The 18708-nt window shown below is 45.2% G+C and overlaps 1 protein-coding gene across 1 annotated transcript; it reads left to right on the top strand.

Annotated features, from left to right (window-relative positions):
* Positions 1-7116: 7116 nt before the first annotated feature.
* On the top strand, positions 7117-9979 carry FGFBP1 (fibroblast growth factor binding protein 1). The gene is made up of 2 exons (XM_019713014.2): positions 7117-7249; positions 8848-9979. The coding sequence occupies exon 2, from the start codon at positions 8868-8870 to the stop codon at positions 9624-9626; it is 759 nt and encodes a 252-aa protein (XP_019568573.2). The 5' UTR covers positions 7117-7249; positions 8848-8867; the 3' UTR covers positions 9627-9979.
* Positions 9980-18708: the final 8729 nt, after the last annotated feature.

Genomic DNA, 18708 nt, shown 5'->3' with positions numbered 1-18708 from the left:
TTTTGTAACACTCATAAGTTAGAGACTGAAAATTCTAACGGAGAATAGTGCCTTCTTCTGCCCCAAGTATGGAAGTGATAGGCACACACCTGTGTTCATACCCAAATGTGATGTAACTGTATGAGTGTGTGTATGTAAATGTGTGTCCATGTGTATGTGTGTGCATATGTGTATACAGGTAGACGGCCATCTGTGAGCTTTGGGAGTTTTATCTCAAGGGAGCAGACATCTTTAAAGTATGTGTGGGAACAGAGTCCCAGAGAGCGGTTTCCAGGCTCTCGGCCTCACGTGGAAAGGTGCTGGCTCGGGTAGTAGAGGCCATCAGCTGTGACTGGTTGGACATCAGCTGTAACCAGTTAGCCATTAGCCACCAATATAACTGCCCTCACTGTGCTAGTTGGATGGTTGGTTGGCAGACAGAAAAGTGCATGGCCGATTGCAGATGGTGTGGATCCTACTTCGTGTGTCTCGCCTGGCAGCCAGTGAGACTGGGGTGCAAGAAGACTCCTTGTTGGGGTACTGGCGGATGTTTGCTCTCTGTGTCTCCAACCCAGCCGCCAGCAGTAGTGGTATGACTCCCCTACCTATGGCTCCGTGGGTGTTCCTTTTTGGCCTCACCATATCCTGCGTTCTTATGTGGGGAGCGGGAGCTGAGACCCTGCAGGAGACCCTGCATGACAGTATTTTTAACCTGTTTTACAATGATTTCCTTAAAAACATATATATGAAAAACCTAGAGATGATCAATGAACTCCCTTGTGTGGAGTTTATTATAAAACACATAAAAATAATTTTAAGGACACTTACGGCTTTGATATAGCTCTATTAGTTGAGAAAAATAACTATTATTATTAGGTTGCTCCATTCAAAATTACTGGTATTCCACCACTGCCACAAACAGTAATTTCATTTGGTTCAATTTAATATAAAGACTGTGAATTTTGAGATGGATTCAGAATCAGAACCAAGTGTTGCACATGGCTTCAAAAAAATGGGATCCGTATTATGGGGTTTGACACAGGGCATTCCTTTCCAAGAAATGAACTTTAATAGATTATGATTTGTATCCATACTAAATGTACCATCAAACTTTGATGTACTAAACAAGAAGGCTGAGCTCTCATGAATCATGAGAACTTTAAATTTGGTATGCCAGTACCAGTCAGTAGGTCTGAGATGAGTGCTTTTGACACCTGAATAGATTTAGCTGATGTGTGTTTAGACAATTTCCTCATTTTCTGACATAAATAAGTTTTTAATGCACATGATTCCATGCAACAAATTAATATCACTTTGATGCAGCAACTCAGCATTTTGTCTGTGTATATGAGGTCACGTTTGAAGAAAAGAGTGATTTTTAACCTAAGTCGACCTGGTACAATGCACCGTTACGACTCACCTCAGAACAAAATTGGATCCAGTGATATAATCTCTGGTGAATACATCCACAGGTGCCAGCCCTCTAGGTCAATGAACCAAAAGGTAGTGACACATGAGTAAAATCAGCTTTGGAACTTGAAATCGCCTGCCAGGGACCAGACTGCATGAGACATGTATTCAATCACCAGCTTTAAGCTGTGGGTGGTTGGTTACAAGTTGTGTTCAGACTTCCTTTGAAGCCCTCAAAAGGAAATGTGCTCTCCATCATTTAAATCTTTGCTGAAGAACAGAATGACATAACCTGGCTGGGACTAAAGAAAACTCTCAAGGTCATCAAAAACAAGGGACACCTGAGAAACCGTCACAGCCAAGAGCCTAAGGGGTTATGGCTATTAAATGTCATGTGGTATCTTGGATGGGATCCTGGGCAGAAAAAACCATTAGGAGTTGAAAACTAATGTCCACACCAAAACCTGTACAGGATTGTTTATAGCAACTTTATTTATAATTGCCAAAACTTGTGAGCAACGAAGATGTCCTTCAGGACGCGAACAGATAAATAAATGGTGTTACGTCAAGACAGTAAAATATTATTCAGTGTTAAAAAGGAATAAGCTATCAAACCGTGAAAAGACATGGAAGAACCCTAACATCATATACTGAGTGAAAGAAGCCAATCTGAAAAAGCTAAATTCCATATGATTCCAACCATATGACATTCTGGAAAAGGCAAAACTGTGGAGACAGGAAAAAGATCAGTGATTGCCAGGCGTTAGGGAAGATGGAGGGATGAATTGGTGGAGCCCAGAAGATTTTTAGGACAGTGAACACACTCTGTATGATACTATAATGATGGATACATGTCATTATACATTTGTGAAGACCCACAGATTGTAAAACGCCAAGACTGAAAACCTATGGATTTGGGGTGAGTATAATGTGTCAAGGAAGGCTCATCAACTGTAGTGACCACCAATCTGGGGAAGGATATTAACACCATGGGCAGCTACGTCAGTGAGCAACAGGGTATAAATAGGAATTATCTGTATTTTCTACTCAATTTTTCTGGGAACCAAAAACTACTCTTAAAAGTAAAGTCTGTTAAAAGAACATTTTAAAAAGTACATTAGGTAAAAAGTAAGGCGGTCTAAACAAAGCATGGACTTTAGCAATACTATATGAATATTGGTGCAATCGTTTTATAAATGTGGCATTATAACATAAGAGGTTAATGGTAGTGGATCCTGGATGAGATGTGGGGCAGGGAAATGATCTTTATAAATCTTTTGTAACGCTAATACTACTTAATACTTAAATATATATAAAAGAATGATAGGGTGAGAAAAGAGAGAGAGAGGGAAAAAGAGGAGTTTATAATTTATACAAGGATGGGTACCTCACCTTGTTTTTACTAAAAATATTAGACATGGCTTTTGTTTAATTCCCCTCTAATTGTGTGTCAGGCATGTGCTTGGGTCACCTAAGCCTCAGCTCCACATCTGTGCCAGGTTGGACTTTCCTCCAGGGATCCTTGTGAAAAAAGCAATGAGCCTTTACATAGTTCCAGGAGTCAGTGATGCCCTCAATCCCGGGAGTATAGGGAGATGGTAGCCGTGTGAACAGCCGTGCTAGGACTCCAGAACCTCTCCAGTTTCCCCAGTGCCCTGGAGTAAAAGTACGGCATTTTCTCAGTATATTGAAATGTGAAATAATGTGGGGAACAACTTTAGCACAACGCTGGTACATTGTAAGCTCTCATTGGGATTGACTGTTACTCTTCGTGAACCTCCATAAAAGGGTGGGAACATGGGCAAGGATCAGGGGACCAATGACACCAACAGAGAGAAGATGAAATACATTGGAGCTGGATCTTGAAGGATGAGCCTGTGTGTGTTTGGCAAAGTAGGACTGGAAGGGCATTCCAAGTAAGAGGAACAGCAGGAGCAAAGGCAGGAAGTGAGCAGGTACACCAAGGATTCAGGAAATGGCGGGAGAGTGCTTAGTGTGTCCAGATTGAAGTGTGTGTGTGTGTGTGTGTGTGTGTGTGTGTAAACAAGTTTGGAATAACAGGCTGAGCTAACAGGGGAAGGTCTTCATAGCCTGGTCTTACATGTTGTGCCCCTTTGCTTGGAATAGAAAGATCAGGGCAGAAATTGGGCTGGGAATCACAGGAAGGTTGAAGGTCAGGGGGGTGGGGGTGGGGCGGAATTCCGTGTTCCCTGCCAAAACTTAGAGAAACACTTCTCAGAAAGGATCCTGGAGTCCACATGTTTCCTTTAAATATGCTTTGTGTTCTGACCTATACTCTTCCTCCAGAAAAAAAAAAATCTGGCTGCGTCCTGAGGATCAAGATGAATTTCTCATTATTTCAGAGGCCACCTTGATCTATATCTCTCTGTGGAACAAAGCTGCTTTATCTATGTCCAAATAACTTCCTAAAATACCATACTGTGAGTGCCCATTTGTGGAGGTCATTGTTCCCCAAGGGGGTGGTCAGGACAATGAGCCAACTTTAGAAGAGGCTTACAGGTTGGGGAAAAGGCCACCTCTGATGGAATGTATGAAGAGACCCTGTGAACTTGTCAGTGAACCAGTCAACATTCATGGCTCTGTGAGCCTGGAATTATCAAACAGGTGGATCTTATTGTGGGCCAGGACAGTGTTTTTAGAAAATTTCAATTATATGCCAGCTGAACTCCATATACTCACATCTGGATGTTGGGGCATCTCTTAAAAATTCAAGAAGTCTCCATTTTTATTTTTAAAAAAATGTACATACAAAAAAAATCATGAAGTCTGAAAATACTGACCCCACGTCAAATGTTCTCAGTTAGCTGGAGCTGAGTGTTGGTCCTTAGATGCCAGGATCTACCAGATTGCACAGTCCACACTGCGTCCTTATTTTCCCTGTCCCAAAGGCAAGGGTCGGTTGCCATTTATTACAATTATTGCATTATTGTTTCCTTGTGGCTGAATTAAGAACAATTTCTTGTGTTGAAACATGAAAAGTGAGGTGACAAAATATAGTGAAGTCCATGTCTTTGTGGATGTGTCTCCTTCTATGTGTTTACTAGGAAAACAAAATACAGCTGTTTTTAAAGAGGACAACTTGAGTTCCCCGTATGAACCAAATCTGTTCTGCTTTACGTTATGTTAACAGCTCGGCCCCCTAAATAATTTATTATGAAACCCTACATGAGGTACTGTTATTATCAGCTGTCTGTAGATGAGCAAATAGAGATTCAGAGAGGTTAGGTAATAGCTGGATGGATGCTATATCCAGGATTTCACCTAGGTCATTGTGGTCCAAGACTATGCCTATCGAAAATTGACCAGATGGGCTCTCCCGGTGGCTCAGGCAGTTGGAATGCCGGGCTCTTAACGCCGAAAGCCGAGGGTTCGATTCCCACATGGGCCAGTGAGCTGCGCCCTCTACAGCTAAGATTGTGAACAACAGCTCTCCCTGGAGCTTGGCAGCCGTGAGCAGCTGGAGGTTGGCATGTGCTGCCGTGAGCTGCTGTGTGTGGTCAGGAGAAGCCGGAGGCCAGCGTAAGTGACCAGCAGCCAGCGTGAGGGACCATGGGCTGCTGTGTGCTGCTGTGGGCTGCTGTGTGCTGCCATGTGCTGCCATGGCCGGTGACCAGCGTGAGTGGCCAGCAGCTAGTGTGAGCTGCTGTGTGCTGCCGTGGGCTACCATGTGCCGCCATGAGCGGCCGGCAGCCAGCGTGAGTGGCCGGCAGCCCGCGAGAGCTGCCATGAGCTGCTATGAGCTGCTATGAGCAGCCGACCGGCGACTGGCGACCAACTGCCACAGCCGGGGGGAGCGCAAGGCTCATAATACCAGCATGGGCCAGGGAGCTGTGTCCTACACAACTAGACTGAGAAACAACGGCTTGAACCAGAGTGCAGAGGGAGGCAAAAAAAGGGGGGGGGGGGATGTAGGAGGTTGAGGAGCAACCAGGAGAGGAGGAGACTGAGGAGTAGGTGTAACATGGAAGCCAAAACCAGGAGAACATGGTGTCATTCTTGAAATAAAATATTAACAAAAAGAGAAAGTTAACTAGAAAGTAGGAAAAAGGCAGACAATGGATGCAGGGAATCCCAGTGAGTGTGGGGACAGAGTTTCAGAGAGCAGTTTCCAGGCTCTCGGCCTCACGTGGAAAGGTGCTGGCTCCCGTAGTAGATGGCCATCAGCTGTGACTAGTTGGCCTTCAGCAGTAACCAGTTAGCCAATTACCCACTGATATAACTGCCGGGGCTGCGCTGGTGGGTTGGCAGGCAGAGAAGTGGCTGGTGGATTGCAGATCGTGTGGATCCAACTTCCTGTGTGTGTCTCGCCTCACTGCCAGTGAGACAGGTGCAGGAAGACCCCTTGTTGGGGTACTGGTGGATGTTTGCTCTCTGTGTCTCTAACTCAGCCGCTAGCGAGAATATAGTGGTATGACTCCCCTATCTATGGCTGCGTTGGTGTTCCTTTTTGGCCTCACCATATCCTGCATTCTTATGAGGGGAGCAGGATCAGAGACCTCGCATGACACCCTGCATGACAGTGAGGTTCCCTCATGTGACCAGAAGGTGAATATTTTCAGCAGAAATCCCCAAATCAGGAACTTCCTGTCTACCAGCCTTTCAGAGACCATGGATTCCTCTGCCCACACAATAACTTCATGTGCCTCAGTGAAAACAGGGCCTCAGAAACTGAGATGGCCTCCCCAGCGCAGTCACTCTTTCATCAAACGTTTACTGAGAGTGGCAGGTAGGAGAAAAAGGCAGACAATGGATGCAGGGAATCTCAGTCTTAAATTCTGGGCTTCTCATCCTCCCAGCTCTGTGATCTTGGACAGACCCTGAATATCGCCCCGCTCCAATTTTCCACCTTTCAGATGAGATGAATCACAGCTTACCATATTGTGGGGACAGAGCCCCAGAAAGTAGTTTACAGGCTCTCGGCCTCACGTGGAAGGGTGCTGGCTCGGGTAGTGGATGGCTGTCGGCTGTGGCCAGTTAGCCGATTGGCCGCTGGTATAACTGCTGCGGCTACGGAGGAGAGCAGAGGACTGCTGAAGACTGCCGAGGAGCCGAGCAGAGCCGAGCAGAGCCGAGGAGAGTGGAAGAGGAGAGCTGAAGAGAGCGGAAGAGAGGAGAGGAAGAGTCGAGAGAGTGGAGGAGAGTCGTTGGTCGGTCGGTTGGCGGAAAGGCGGACGGCAAGTCGCGCGTCCGGTGGGCCCAGCCTTCAGTGAGACCATAGTGGTATGACTCCCCTACCTATGGCTCCGTGGGTGTTCCTTTTTGGCCTAGCCATATCCTGCGTTCTTGTGTGGGGAGCGGGAGCAGAGACCCCACAGGCCGCCCCACCTGAAAAATGGCGCAGCGAGCAGGGTCTCCCGCATGACACATATCATGGAGTGAACGTGATGAGCACGAAGGGAGAGTTTTAGGTAAAGTGAACCTAGCACAGTATTTGGCAGCTATGATTATTTTTGTTATTATTTATATCTTTCCCCACATATATTGCTGCTGGGTTCCTCGAACCATCAAGGAGAGTCTTTGCCAGGCTGAGCTGTCCTCCAAGCTGGCCATTGGGGTAAAGGGAAAGGCTATGAGCAAGCAAGTCTAATGTCCTGTGTGTAACACCCGCCTACAGGATTACACCAAACACTTTCCCTGCAGGAATTGGCTCTCTCTGAAGGGGCGGGGCTGGGAGGAGTGTGAATAGAGCTACACAGGTGTGTTGTGTTGTAAAACCTTTGTCTGCACTGGCTCCTATAAAAAGAGCCTTCCCTGCTCTGCACTGCAGATGAGACAGCTGTAAGCCCGCAAGCTCGCTCTGACATCTGGGATTGCACTGGATCTGCGTACTCAGAACAAGGTAAGGGCCTGGTTTTCGTAAGAATTCATTGCCTCCCCCACTTATAGCACCCCCCAGGACCTCAGGTTTCTGGGGTCTGGATCCCATCAGGACATGAGGGGGCTGAGTGCCAATGCTGTGAGGAATGAGTGGGTCTTCACCTGGTCTTCATAGCCTCTCGTCCCACCTTCATTTGGAAGTCCACATGCTTGTGACTGTCTTCTCCTTTCTCAATCCTAATAACAGCTCAGATGCCCAGGGTGGCAATGAAATGAGGGCCATTTCCTAGGCCTGCCTCTTTTCAAACAGAATTCAATATTTTCTTTTAAAATGGAGCACTTATCATCATGCATTAAGCCAAACCAAATCTTGAGTTGTTCATAGTTGCTTTTTTATTTCCTGCCAATGCTTTTGAAAGGCGGAGAAAAGTGAAGGCAAGAAGTGATTAATAAGGGGTGATGTAAAGGACCAGAGAGATAAGTTTTGTCTGCCTGTCCCAGCTTTGTCACTTGCTAATCATTGAATCTTGAGCAATTTATTTACCAGTCTGAGCCTTACCTGCCATATCTGTTACCTGAAAGAGATTTATTATTACCTGCAAGCAGGGCTCTTGTGTGGATTGGTTAAACGTGGTTTTGTTGCCCACCTAATAAAATCCATGCAGTTTAGTGTAGTGTTTAAGGTCATCCTATTTATTCAATGATTTATTTTTAACAGCATTGACTAAGGGTGTTCTATATGCCCCGCAGTGTGCCACAACCATCTAAACGCCTTGGTGGAAATTCACCCCTATCCACGCTGGTTCACTTTACCTAGTGAAATTGGCTAACGTCCCCACCTTCGTGCCTTTCCTGAGACTCTTACTGCATCCCAAACACCCTCATAAACCAACCCATTTCAGAGTGTACAAACCCCATGCATGTTTAACCTTGGGTCAAATATCACTTTTCATGTCACTATGTCCTTTCTTGTAGTTTGCTCGTCTGAGTCCGTGTAGAATTGTGAGATAGAAATCCAGTACACTGGAACTGGAGGAGAGTGGGCAGTCATCTCATTCAGCACCTTGATTTCCAGATAAAGGAATTGAGACCTGGCAGGAGGGGGGGGGTGCAGGGGAGAGTCGGGGGAGGGTGGAGTGAATTGCCCAAGATGAACTTGGGGACACAATGGGGACAGACTTCTGGTCAATACTATTCAGAATCCCCAAAGGGCTGCCTCTAATTTTTAAAGATGTGAAACTTTCTTATTCCCCTTGATAAATTCAACATCTAGTCTAGTGCATGGCATGTAGTAGGTGCTCCAAAAATGCTTGTTGAATGAGTGAATGAAGGAGTGAGTGAGTGAGCAAATGCAGGAGTAAATGAATCAGTGAGAGTTAACGAGGCTCAGAGAGTGGTGAAGGGAAGAATAGAGTGGGAAGTTTAAGTTTTTGACATTCAAGACTCAAGTCAAGCAGAAATGTGAATAGACCGGCAGCTCGTCCAGCAATTCAGGAAAAAGAAGGATTCTTGATCTCATTCCTAAGCAAGCAGCCATGTGTCAGGGCGGAGGGAGGGTGAGCGTGTACCCTGCACTGCTGAACTGCTGCCGGCATTGACTCACTGCCTTTTGTCAAACAGGTTCCCACCAATCTGAAGACATGAGGATCCATAGCCTCGCCTTGCTGTCCTTCCTCCTTCTGGCCGCTCAGGTTCTCTTGGTGGAGGGCAAAAAGGAAGCAAAGAATAGACGTGGCAGCAAAGCCACCACAGATAAAATGTATACTGTGGGCAAGTCCCAGGCTGGGCAGAAAAGCCAGCCACCCAAGCAAGTGACCAAAGGCAAGTTTGTCACCCAAGACCAGGCCGACTGCAGATGGGTGGTGACAGAGAAGGAGGGGGGCATCGTCTTGAAGGTTGAGTGCACCCGACAGGATGACAAGTTTTCCTGTTTCTTTACGGGCAATCCAAACCCTTGCCTGGAGTCCAACAAAAAGAGCACCTATTGGAAGCAAGTTAGCCGGAGCCTGCGCTCTCAGAAGGCCATCTGTGGGGACGCCAAGAGCGTCCTGAAGACCAAGGTGTGCAGAAAGAAGTTTCCAGAAGCCAACCTCAAGCTGGCGAACTCCACTCTGATTAGGAAGAAACCCAGCCAGGAGACAATGGAGCCCTCTCCCAGGGAGCAGAGTATGGCCAATGAGGCCTCCCTTATGGAGCCTAACAAGGTCAAAGATCAGGTCATAGCCAAAGAGAACATCCTCCTTGGCCCAGCAGGGTCCAAGACTGTGGCCAGCAACGATGCCGAGTGTGTGGAGGACCCAGACATGGCAAACCACAAGAATGCCATGGACTACTGTGGGGAGTCCTGGGGCTCTTTCTGCAAATTCTTCATGACCATGGTACAGAGTGATTCATGCTAAGGAGATCAGAGGAAGTCAGAATCCATTAGGAGGTGTCATGGCAAAGCCCTTCAGTATGCTGTAAGCTCTCCAGGTTCCCTGTAAGCGGAAGACCGTGCTACAGGAGTGCAGTGGATTATTTAAACAGATTTTGTCATTTTTGTTACTGTATTTTGGAATTTGCTTTATATTCATTTCCTTAGGTGTGATTTTCTGAGGTTGTTGAGCTCGATGTTTCCACGGCCTGCAAAGCTATGTGCATCTGAGCAGTAACAACCAGTCTTTGAGCTGAATGAGCCAGAGGGATGATTTCAGTGCGATGCACTTTCTGCCGAATGAACAAAAATAATAAAGCTCTGTGCATTTTTCAGAAATACGTTCAACCACTGTTTGGTTTCTCTGTGTCTAGTTCCAACAAGCTCATAAGCAGGCCCCCATGTATCAGTGCAAAAAATAAGGAACGACTTCCTATTTCCCGCCCATCCCAAGTCATCCCATAAGGTGACCCACTCCAAACCCCTGTCTTCATACTTCTATCTATTGGTCTGTGCTGTTTGAGTCTAGACCTAAAAGAAATGGAATGAAGAATAAAGGCAGGTGACTCTCTGAGGTAAGGATTTCTAAAAAGAGGGAACAGTCAGTGCACATGCCCTAAAAATTAATAAGCTATAAGCTCCTACTATGTGCCAGGCATGGTTCTACGGGAAGGAAATAACAGAAAACAAAAAAGAAAAAACTGTCCTCTTTTCATGGTGCTTATATCCTAATAGCAGGATCATACTTGGCATGTTCAAAGTATCAACAATTGCAGTGCATTGTAGGACAGGGCCCAGGACCTGACCTGTGCACCTTACCCCTATTCCCAAGAGAGTGGAACCAACATCCCAGAGTCTCCCCATGGACCTCCTGGCTACACCACGGGAATGACTTTGTCCCTTAACGTCTACATAGATTTTCAACCATATGCCTCCCTCCCCCACTCATACATCTCAATTCTACATAGTCAAGAAACAGGAAAACACTTCTAAGGGTCATTAAGTAATAACCCTGCTCTGGTCTGGGTGATATAACCATTGGAGAACTGACCAGATCCGACCCAAGGGGAAGCCTTCTTAAGATCCCGTCCAGCCCAAGAAGCTGATGGTTCTTCTAGGTCACGCATGGCCTCTGGCCACTGGCAGAAGTGGGAGGAGGCTTATTTCCAACAGGGCAGAGTCACGTGGACCTGGACGAGGTTTATCTCTGCTGCTTCTCAACCAAGGTGTCTGGCTCAATGATTTAACTCTCTGAGCTCCAGTGAACTCATCTTGACAATGGGAATAATGAAACCACCTTTAAGGGTGGTTGTAAGACATACGTTGGTCAATAAATCTACAGCACTGAGAGACTCACCTAATGCTCACATAGTAGGTGTTCAGTACAAGTGACAGTCCGAAGTCCAGAGCACAAGACTGGTTATGGGAGGAGCTCAAATTCTCTTATGCAAACTCTCTAAAAGTATGAGGTTTGTTCCTTTTCTCTCTAATACAATAAGCAAAGCGGAATAATTATTGATCACCTACTATGTACAAGTGGCTTTGCCCCATTCTCTTATTTTATCCCCCCAACAATCCTGTCTGATAGATGCAATTGTCCTCATTTTCTAGATAAGAAAACTGAGGCTCAGAGAAGCTCAGAGACTTGCCAGAGTCACGAAGCCTGTAAGAGGCACAGCCTGGAAGTGAGAATCCCAGGTCTGGAGGTCTCCAAGCCCTTTCTGCTCGTAATTTTCTGAAGCTAGTAATTTTCTTCACCTGATGCGAGCAAAGTGACATTTGTGGTCTTTAGACATGAACCAAGCCATAAAGTGAACAGGATGTATCAGTCCCTTTTATGGTCTTTGAAAGAGAAAGTTCCAGATGCTAAATCTTCCATTCCTCCTCAGACTTCTGTCATAGCCACACCTGAAGTGGTTTTAAGAACACAGTAAAAAACACGTAAAGATAACACAGACTTTACATTAGGCTCTATTCAGTTTGGGACTCTATATTTTATCTCTGAGGACTTTCTGGATATGAAGTAGAGGAGCCAGGTGTGTGTGTGTGTGTGTGAGTGTGTGTGTGTGTGTGTGTGTGTTTAAGATAGAATCCCCCTTAACAGCAAGAGACGGGAGGCTTTCATGGTGCTTATATGCCAATAACTGGAATATAAGCAGGTAGGTAAGAGGTGCTGCAGGATGGCATGTCTGCATCCGTGACAGCCACTTAGTGGTGGGAATGGCTCCTGCTCCTTATTAAACTACATCTCTTCCCTCCAGTTGCCTGGGCCCTCTGTTGTAACTCCCATCCACACCAGTGCTGACTTGACTCTCCGGAGTCCAGCGCACCTTACCTGGCCTCCTACCTATGGACCTCTTTCCCCAGACTCCCTCCTAAATTGTTTTTGGCAGAACAAGCAAAGGAGGCCTAAGTGTCTGGGCTGACAGCTCCCATTCAAATACGAGGCCAGCCATCACCTGCCGTGCTGGTTTTCGTAACACCATGTGTACAATGCTCACCTTGAAATCCCTCTCTCAAAAAAACTGCCTGAACAATATGCAAGAAAACCTTTATTTGGAGGCCTGTTAAGTGAAGGATCAGGGTGGATGATGGGGAGAAGTGTCTTGAGAAAGGCTGTTTTGAGAACTGGTAAGTTTGAGGTGGGTTATCCAGGGGGAGTTTCCATCAGGCAGTTGGATATATGGATCATAATATAGCAAAGATGGTCTCCCTTGTGTCTATCACTACAGCCCCAGCCCTTAGGGAACAGTCCAGCACATAATAGAGCCTCAATAAATACTGGTTGAGTGAATGAAAGAGAAGGAGAGAAATCATGGAAGTGCAGATTAAAGGCTTCAGAGTAAAAGAAAACTGGGTTTGACTTTCTATTTGTGTGACCTGAGACAAGTTATTTTTTCTGTCTAAGCCTCAGGTTCCTCTTCTTAAAATGTACTTAAGAGTTTCCGTCCAATAAGAATTAGACATGATTTAATTAAAGTCTAAAGCATGATCCTTATGTAGTGGATTCTCATTAAGATTTTGTTATGAATGAATGAATGAATGAGCCAATTAGCTGAGAGAGGAGACAAAAAGGCAATTTTTTAGAAAGGTTGCATGAGACACCAGACACACCACACCAAGGCCTGCCTGTCAAACGGAGCCTGGCTGTTCCTAGCCACCTTCCAAAGGCCACCCCCTACTTAATGGCCCTTACGACGTCCCACGCTAATGGCCTGAACAGAAGCACTTTCCATGAAGTAGGAGGAAGGTGAGCACAAAGCTGGTTCTTTAGGGCAACCTTTAAGGTTTCCTTAACCTGCCTTCCAGTTTACTTCCCATGGCTCCTCTTCCTTATCTCGCTCACATCTCTAGTTTGATTGCTCTGGGGCTGGGATTTGGCAAGAGCAAGAGTCCAAGAAGCCAGATGAGCCACCCACACTAGACACCACTGTTATCGGGGATGCTTGAGGCTGGAGCCTTCAGACTCTGGGAACAAGGTAGGGCAAAGGGGTCAGCTCCAGAGCAGAAGCAGGTGTGAAGGCCAGCCAGGACTAGTCACTTACTAGGTGCTTCCTGCATGCTAGGGCCAGTGATTCCCAGCTGGCTGCAGGCTAGAATCACCTGGGGGGCTCTAGAAAACCCCACTGCCCAGGCTGCTCTCAGATCAACGACATCAAAACCACACATGTGGACAGCTCGGGGATTTTTTTGAGCTTTGCAGGTGAGTGTAATGTGCAGCCAAGGTTGGGATCCCCTCTGATCTCATTTCATCTTCAGGACTCCTTGCTGACAAGACTGTCCTACAGATAAGAAACTGGGGGTGCAGGGAAGTTTGGCATTTGCTGGAATAAAATTTAACAAATAATCATAATTATTATAGTAAAAGTACTTGAATTTTGCTAATTCAAAATGTTCATGATAACAAGAACAACAACAAACCAATGAGAAAACACACACATAAAAAAAAGAAAGAGCTCCACTGCATCCACTGAGACATAACACTGTTTATCACTGCGTATAGATCCCCCACCCCCCTTTAGACGCACGTAAAAAATATTTGTAATGGGATTATAACATCACCTGCTTGTGTAACTTATTTTTAAACTTAAATTATCATGAACATTTTTGATGATACACTTGCCTCTGCAACATCTTTTTAAGCTTAAATAGCATGCAGTGTGTGATATATTGTAAATTATGGTAGGGCTGTCCCACTGTTGGGAAATTAGATTGTTGCTGTTGTTTGTTATTATAAACAACGCTGTTAGAAATCATCCTTAAAGAGAAACCTTTTTTTTTTTTTTAACATTAGGAATTTTTTTTCTTTAGGATAAATTCCTAGAACATACACTGTCAGGTTCAACGGTTTGCTTTTGAAAGAAGCTTTTTATTATTTTAAAACTCAAACATTGGTAAGTAAAGAGATGAGCTCAGTGAATGTCCAAGTATCCTTCACCCAGTTTAAACAACTATCAATTTGTGGCCGATCTTGTTTCACCTACAAAAGGTCCCAATTATCCTCTCACTTGGATTGTTTGAAGTAAATCCCAGACACTTATCATTTCATTGGTAAGTATTTCCACTTGTATCTCTAAAAGACAGGGCAAGAGGACACTCTTCTTTTAAAGCTCTTGGAACATATTGCAGAACTGCCTGCCAAACAATTTTGCAACAAGTTCCATTCCCACCAACAGTGTGAGAATGTGGCCATTTCTCCACACTTTGTCAGCCCCAGGTGTACCAGTTCAGTGATAAGTTAAGGTGAGGGTGGGGGAGTGGGAATTAAACAAAGCTAAAGCAGAGTGTTCAATAGAGGTGATTAAAAATGGGAAACCAGTTACAATAATATTGGAAAAGCTAAAAGGGCAAGCAAGACTTAGTGAGGCAGGCAGCCCCACAGCCAGAAGCTTCTCACTAGCAACCCCAGGGCTGGAGAGACAAAGGGAGCAAGTGGAGTGACGAGAACCCAGGGACCAGGGCACTCAGCTAGTGGAGGAACCCTGGAGGGAAGAACCCTCTGAGGGGAGCTAGAGTCAAAGCTGCTAGAAATGCCACCAGAAACAAAGAGAAGGAATATCCTGGCTTCTTCCTTCCGTCGGTTCCACTGGCCAATCCTAATCTGAAGCCAGTAAGCAAAGGAGTCTGGGAAATGGGTTTGCTTCAGCCTCCCACCCCCACAAAGACAATGGGCAGCTTGGGAGAGGAGGGGGAACGGATCTGAGAACCCACAAGCTAATGAGAGCTCTCTGAGCATGCCACTTTAGTTTAGTTCTGTTAATTAATATGAGCATACACATGTCTGCAAGTCATGAGCAAAGGCATGAGATTGACAAGTAGAAAGTGTAGATTACAGAGTGAGAAGACGTGCTGTTGGGGAGAATGTAAATTCGTGCAAACCATTTTGAAAGGAATTTGTCAACATCTCTCAAAATTTAAAATCACAAGCCTTTTAGCCTAATCATTTCCCTTCTGGAGATTTAGGCTCCCATATACTTGCACATAACAAAGATGTATCCTTGAGGATGTTCATGATGGCGTTGTAACAATAACAGACCACCGGAAACAGTGGACATATCCATTGGGACTGGTTGAAAACCATGAAGGAGTTGGTTGGAATGATTCTAAGAGATGCAGCTGGAGAAATAAAGGTTGAAAAACTGCACAAGTCATGCTTCCACATTCTTATAAATCAGTATGTGTGTAAAATGTCTCAAATTCTACAGAATTGTTTCTCAAATCACTGGCAGCAGCTACTACCTTTAGGGAGAGGAAGCAGGACAGTGGGGTAGGAGAGAGACCTCTGTACCTTTTGACCTTTAAGTTTTGTTCACTGTATTGCATGTTAGGCTGAACCACAGGAAATCGCCAACATGGTGTCACTTTTGATCCATGAAATAGTTATTTCTTATAGTCTGTACTAACATTTCTTTACTGATAACAGCAGTAACTGGTTTTTAAAAGACCAGCAGGAAGAGTTATTACTCTTGGAATACGAAATTGGAGTTGATACTTTCAGTAAGTTAAGAAGGTGACATGTGATATGTCACCCACCCAGTATCACGATGATTTCATGTCTTTCGGGATTAAATTAGAAAAGCTAGAGTGGCATCCCACAAACTTGGTTCTTTCAAAAGTTTACAAGAATGGCTTCTTGATTCTCAAGACAATATCGAGCTTTAAAGAGGCTTAAAGTGAAGGTGATCTGAGAGGCAGTTTGGGGCTGCATGTGCTTCATCAGTTCTAAAAGCTGCTGGAGGCACAAACACACCAAACTGAGAAGCACGTCATCCCTCTGCCACTGTTTGAGGAGCTGTTCATCTGTTCCCAGAGTTGAAGTACGAATTTCTTCACTTTCAAAAAGACAAAAAGAATCTTAAGCAATATTGACAGCTTCTGATGAAAAACAGCCCACGGCCCTTTGCTTTCCAGAGCCTGCCAGGGACGTGGAGTTTCTCTGACAGATGACTGGATTTGTTCTCATGCACCAGGAGCATCTCATGGGGGCAGGCGCTACAGCCTGGACAGAGCACAGAGAAAGGTAACTATAAAACCAAGAAAAGTAGGGGACTTTGGTAGAGCACTAAGAGACTTACATGTTATCTCACTACCCCCAACCCATCCCACCCCCACATGAAAGGGTGGTACCTGATGCCCATTTTACATGTGAGGAAAATGAGGCTTCAGGAGGTCAATAACATAGCCACCATCTCCCCTAAGCTAGAATGAGCAAAAGAGGAGACCATTACCAAAACCTAAAAGGAAACGGTGACTGTGGCTTCAACACTAGATAACCTGTCCTATCACCACTGGAACCAGAGCAGATAGAAGGACCTGGGGTTGGGCCCAGAGAGAGGCAAGAGAATAAATATCCCAGCTTCTTTCTCCCTTTTCACTTTGATATCCTTCTGGTGCTTCCCAATGGCTAAACCCAACCCGACGCCAGAGAGCAAATGAGCACAGCTAAGCCAGTCCATGAGGTCACTCATCTAGGTTAGAGAAAGCTAGAGAAAGGTGTCATGTGGATCTGGAAAGGGAGAGTAAGACCATCCAGAACTTCTAGGTTAAGGAATTGATATTTTATCCCATTAGTGACGGGTACCATGGAGCCTTTTAGGTAGGGAGGCCACATGGTCAGATATGGGTTTTCATAAAGACCACTCTGGCAGTGGTTTCATGGACAGACTGCAGGCAGAGACACATGAGCCAGGGAGGCCAACTGGCCCAGGGAAAAGAGGAACCAAGGGGAGAGATGACGAGGAGCAGAAAAAGGGTAGAGATAGAAAGAGGGGTAAAAGGAGGGTAAGATTTGATTTTTTAAAGGAGGAAGGAGCGAAGAAAAGAAGGAAGGGAGGGAGGAAAGAGAGAGAGAGAGAAAGGAAGGAATTAACTGATGGGTCACAGTGAAGATAAAGGCCAGGATTTATATTTGGATGACCAACTGAATTTTTGTATCAAGAAATATATCTATATATATATATATATATATATCTATCTATATCTATCTATCTATCTATCTATCTATCTATCTATCTATCTATCTATCTATCTATATATATATATATATATATGACCACAAACAGGTTTAGAGGAAGGTGACTAATGAGATTTATTTGGGCCAAGTCGAATTTACGCTGTTTATGGGACATCAAAGTCTAGATATCCAGCCGGCATTCTGGTTTAAGTCTAAATACTGAGTAGTCTCTGTCCAGAGACTTAGATATGAAATCTATCAGTAGGCGGACTCTAGTTAAACCCATGAGGATGGGTAAGATGTCCCAGGGGGACAGGCTATCCAGAGAAGGGAGCCGACTTGCCTGGGGAGGACCAGCACTGAGAGACAGGAGGAGAAGAGGAAGCATCTCCCAGTCCATAGACCAGTAGGAAGGCCAGAGAACACGAGGAGAGCCAGGAGAATGGCGCTTCTTGAGAGTAGAGGCTGCAGTGCTCAACAGCATTATACTCAGCAGTAAGAAAAGGACAAGAGTGTTTGGAACTTAGGAGGTCGTAGGTGACTTTAGAAAGAGCAGGTGTGACTGAATGGATTGCTGTGGATTGAGAAATGAAGGGAAGGTGAACTGGACACTGAAATGGACAGTCTTTGTAGACTACTCTCCTTACAAGTTGGGATGAGGAGGGAGACAGGTAGAATGATACCTCGAAAGACCACCGGGTCAGTGAAGTTTTATGACATGAAAGAGGCTTTGAGGAAGAGCCGCGCGAGAAGGAGAAGCAAAGAAGACGAAGATGCTCGTGATATTTTAGAAGAGGGAAGAACCCAGATGGAGCCCAGACCTGAAGGAACCAGGATGGGACAGAGCCAAGCACCCTCTGTACTGTGATTACCTATTATTTGCCTGTCCTCCCAAACCCCACTACGAGGCTGGGAGCTCCATATCTGCTGCACCAAGCACATTGCCTGGCATATGGGCACACTCGATCAGTGCTTCCTGAGAGAATGCAGGAGTGGGTGGCTGGGTGGATACTCAGTTCTACAAGGTCTGGGCAGAAGAAAAGATACTTCTCTCTACAACTTGCACGAGAAGGCTAAGGTTTAAAACATGAACTCATCCCACAGAGCTGCAGACATCTGGAACAAGATAACGGTCTACAGTGATGAACTGTTCAAGATTTACATGAAAATACACACCTAAACACAAAACTCCCAACCACATCAGGCTGGATGACAGCCTCTATGCTGAGAGTTGTTGGATTAGAATCAGAGAAGTTAGAAACCAACTATCTTTGTGTTTAGATTAATTGGACATTTTAATAGCACTTATTTTTATTAGCTCATTTAATTTGGCTTATAGGATGCTACTGTGTTTGTGCTTTCTCTTTTATCTTGGCAGAGTGGGGAAGTTAGTCAGGCCTTTCTCAAGGCATTTCTTTAGGTTTGCAGTTGAATTTCTCTCCCAGAGCGACTAAGGGTTTGGCCACTTCCAAAGAGAACTGAGGAAGGGGTTCTTGTTTTACTGGATCAAGGTCTCCAAGGACTGTCTCACAGAACCAAGGCAAGCACTTACATTTGCCAGTTTATTAAAGGATATGAGAAAGGACACAGATGAACAGCAAGATGGAGAAATATG

The sequence above is a fragment of the Rhinolophus sinicus genome, linkage group LG02 (genome assembly GCF_036562045.2).
Source record: "Rhinolophus sinicus isolate RSC01 linkage group LG02, ASM3656204v1, whole genome shotgun sequence".
Taxonomy (NCBI): domain Eukaryota; kingdom Metazoa; phylum Chordata; class Mammalia; order Chiroptera; family Rhinolophidae; genus Rhinolophus; species Rhinolophus sinicus.
This window is presented reverse-complemented; position numbering and strand designations above follow the sequence as displayed.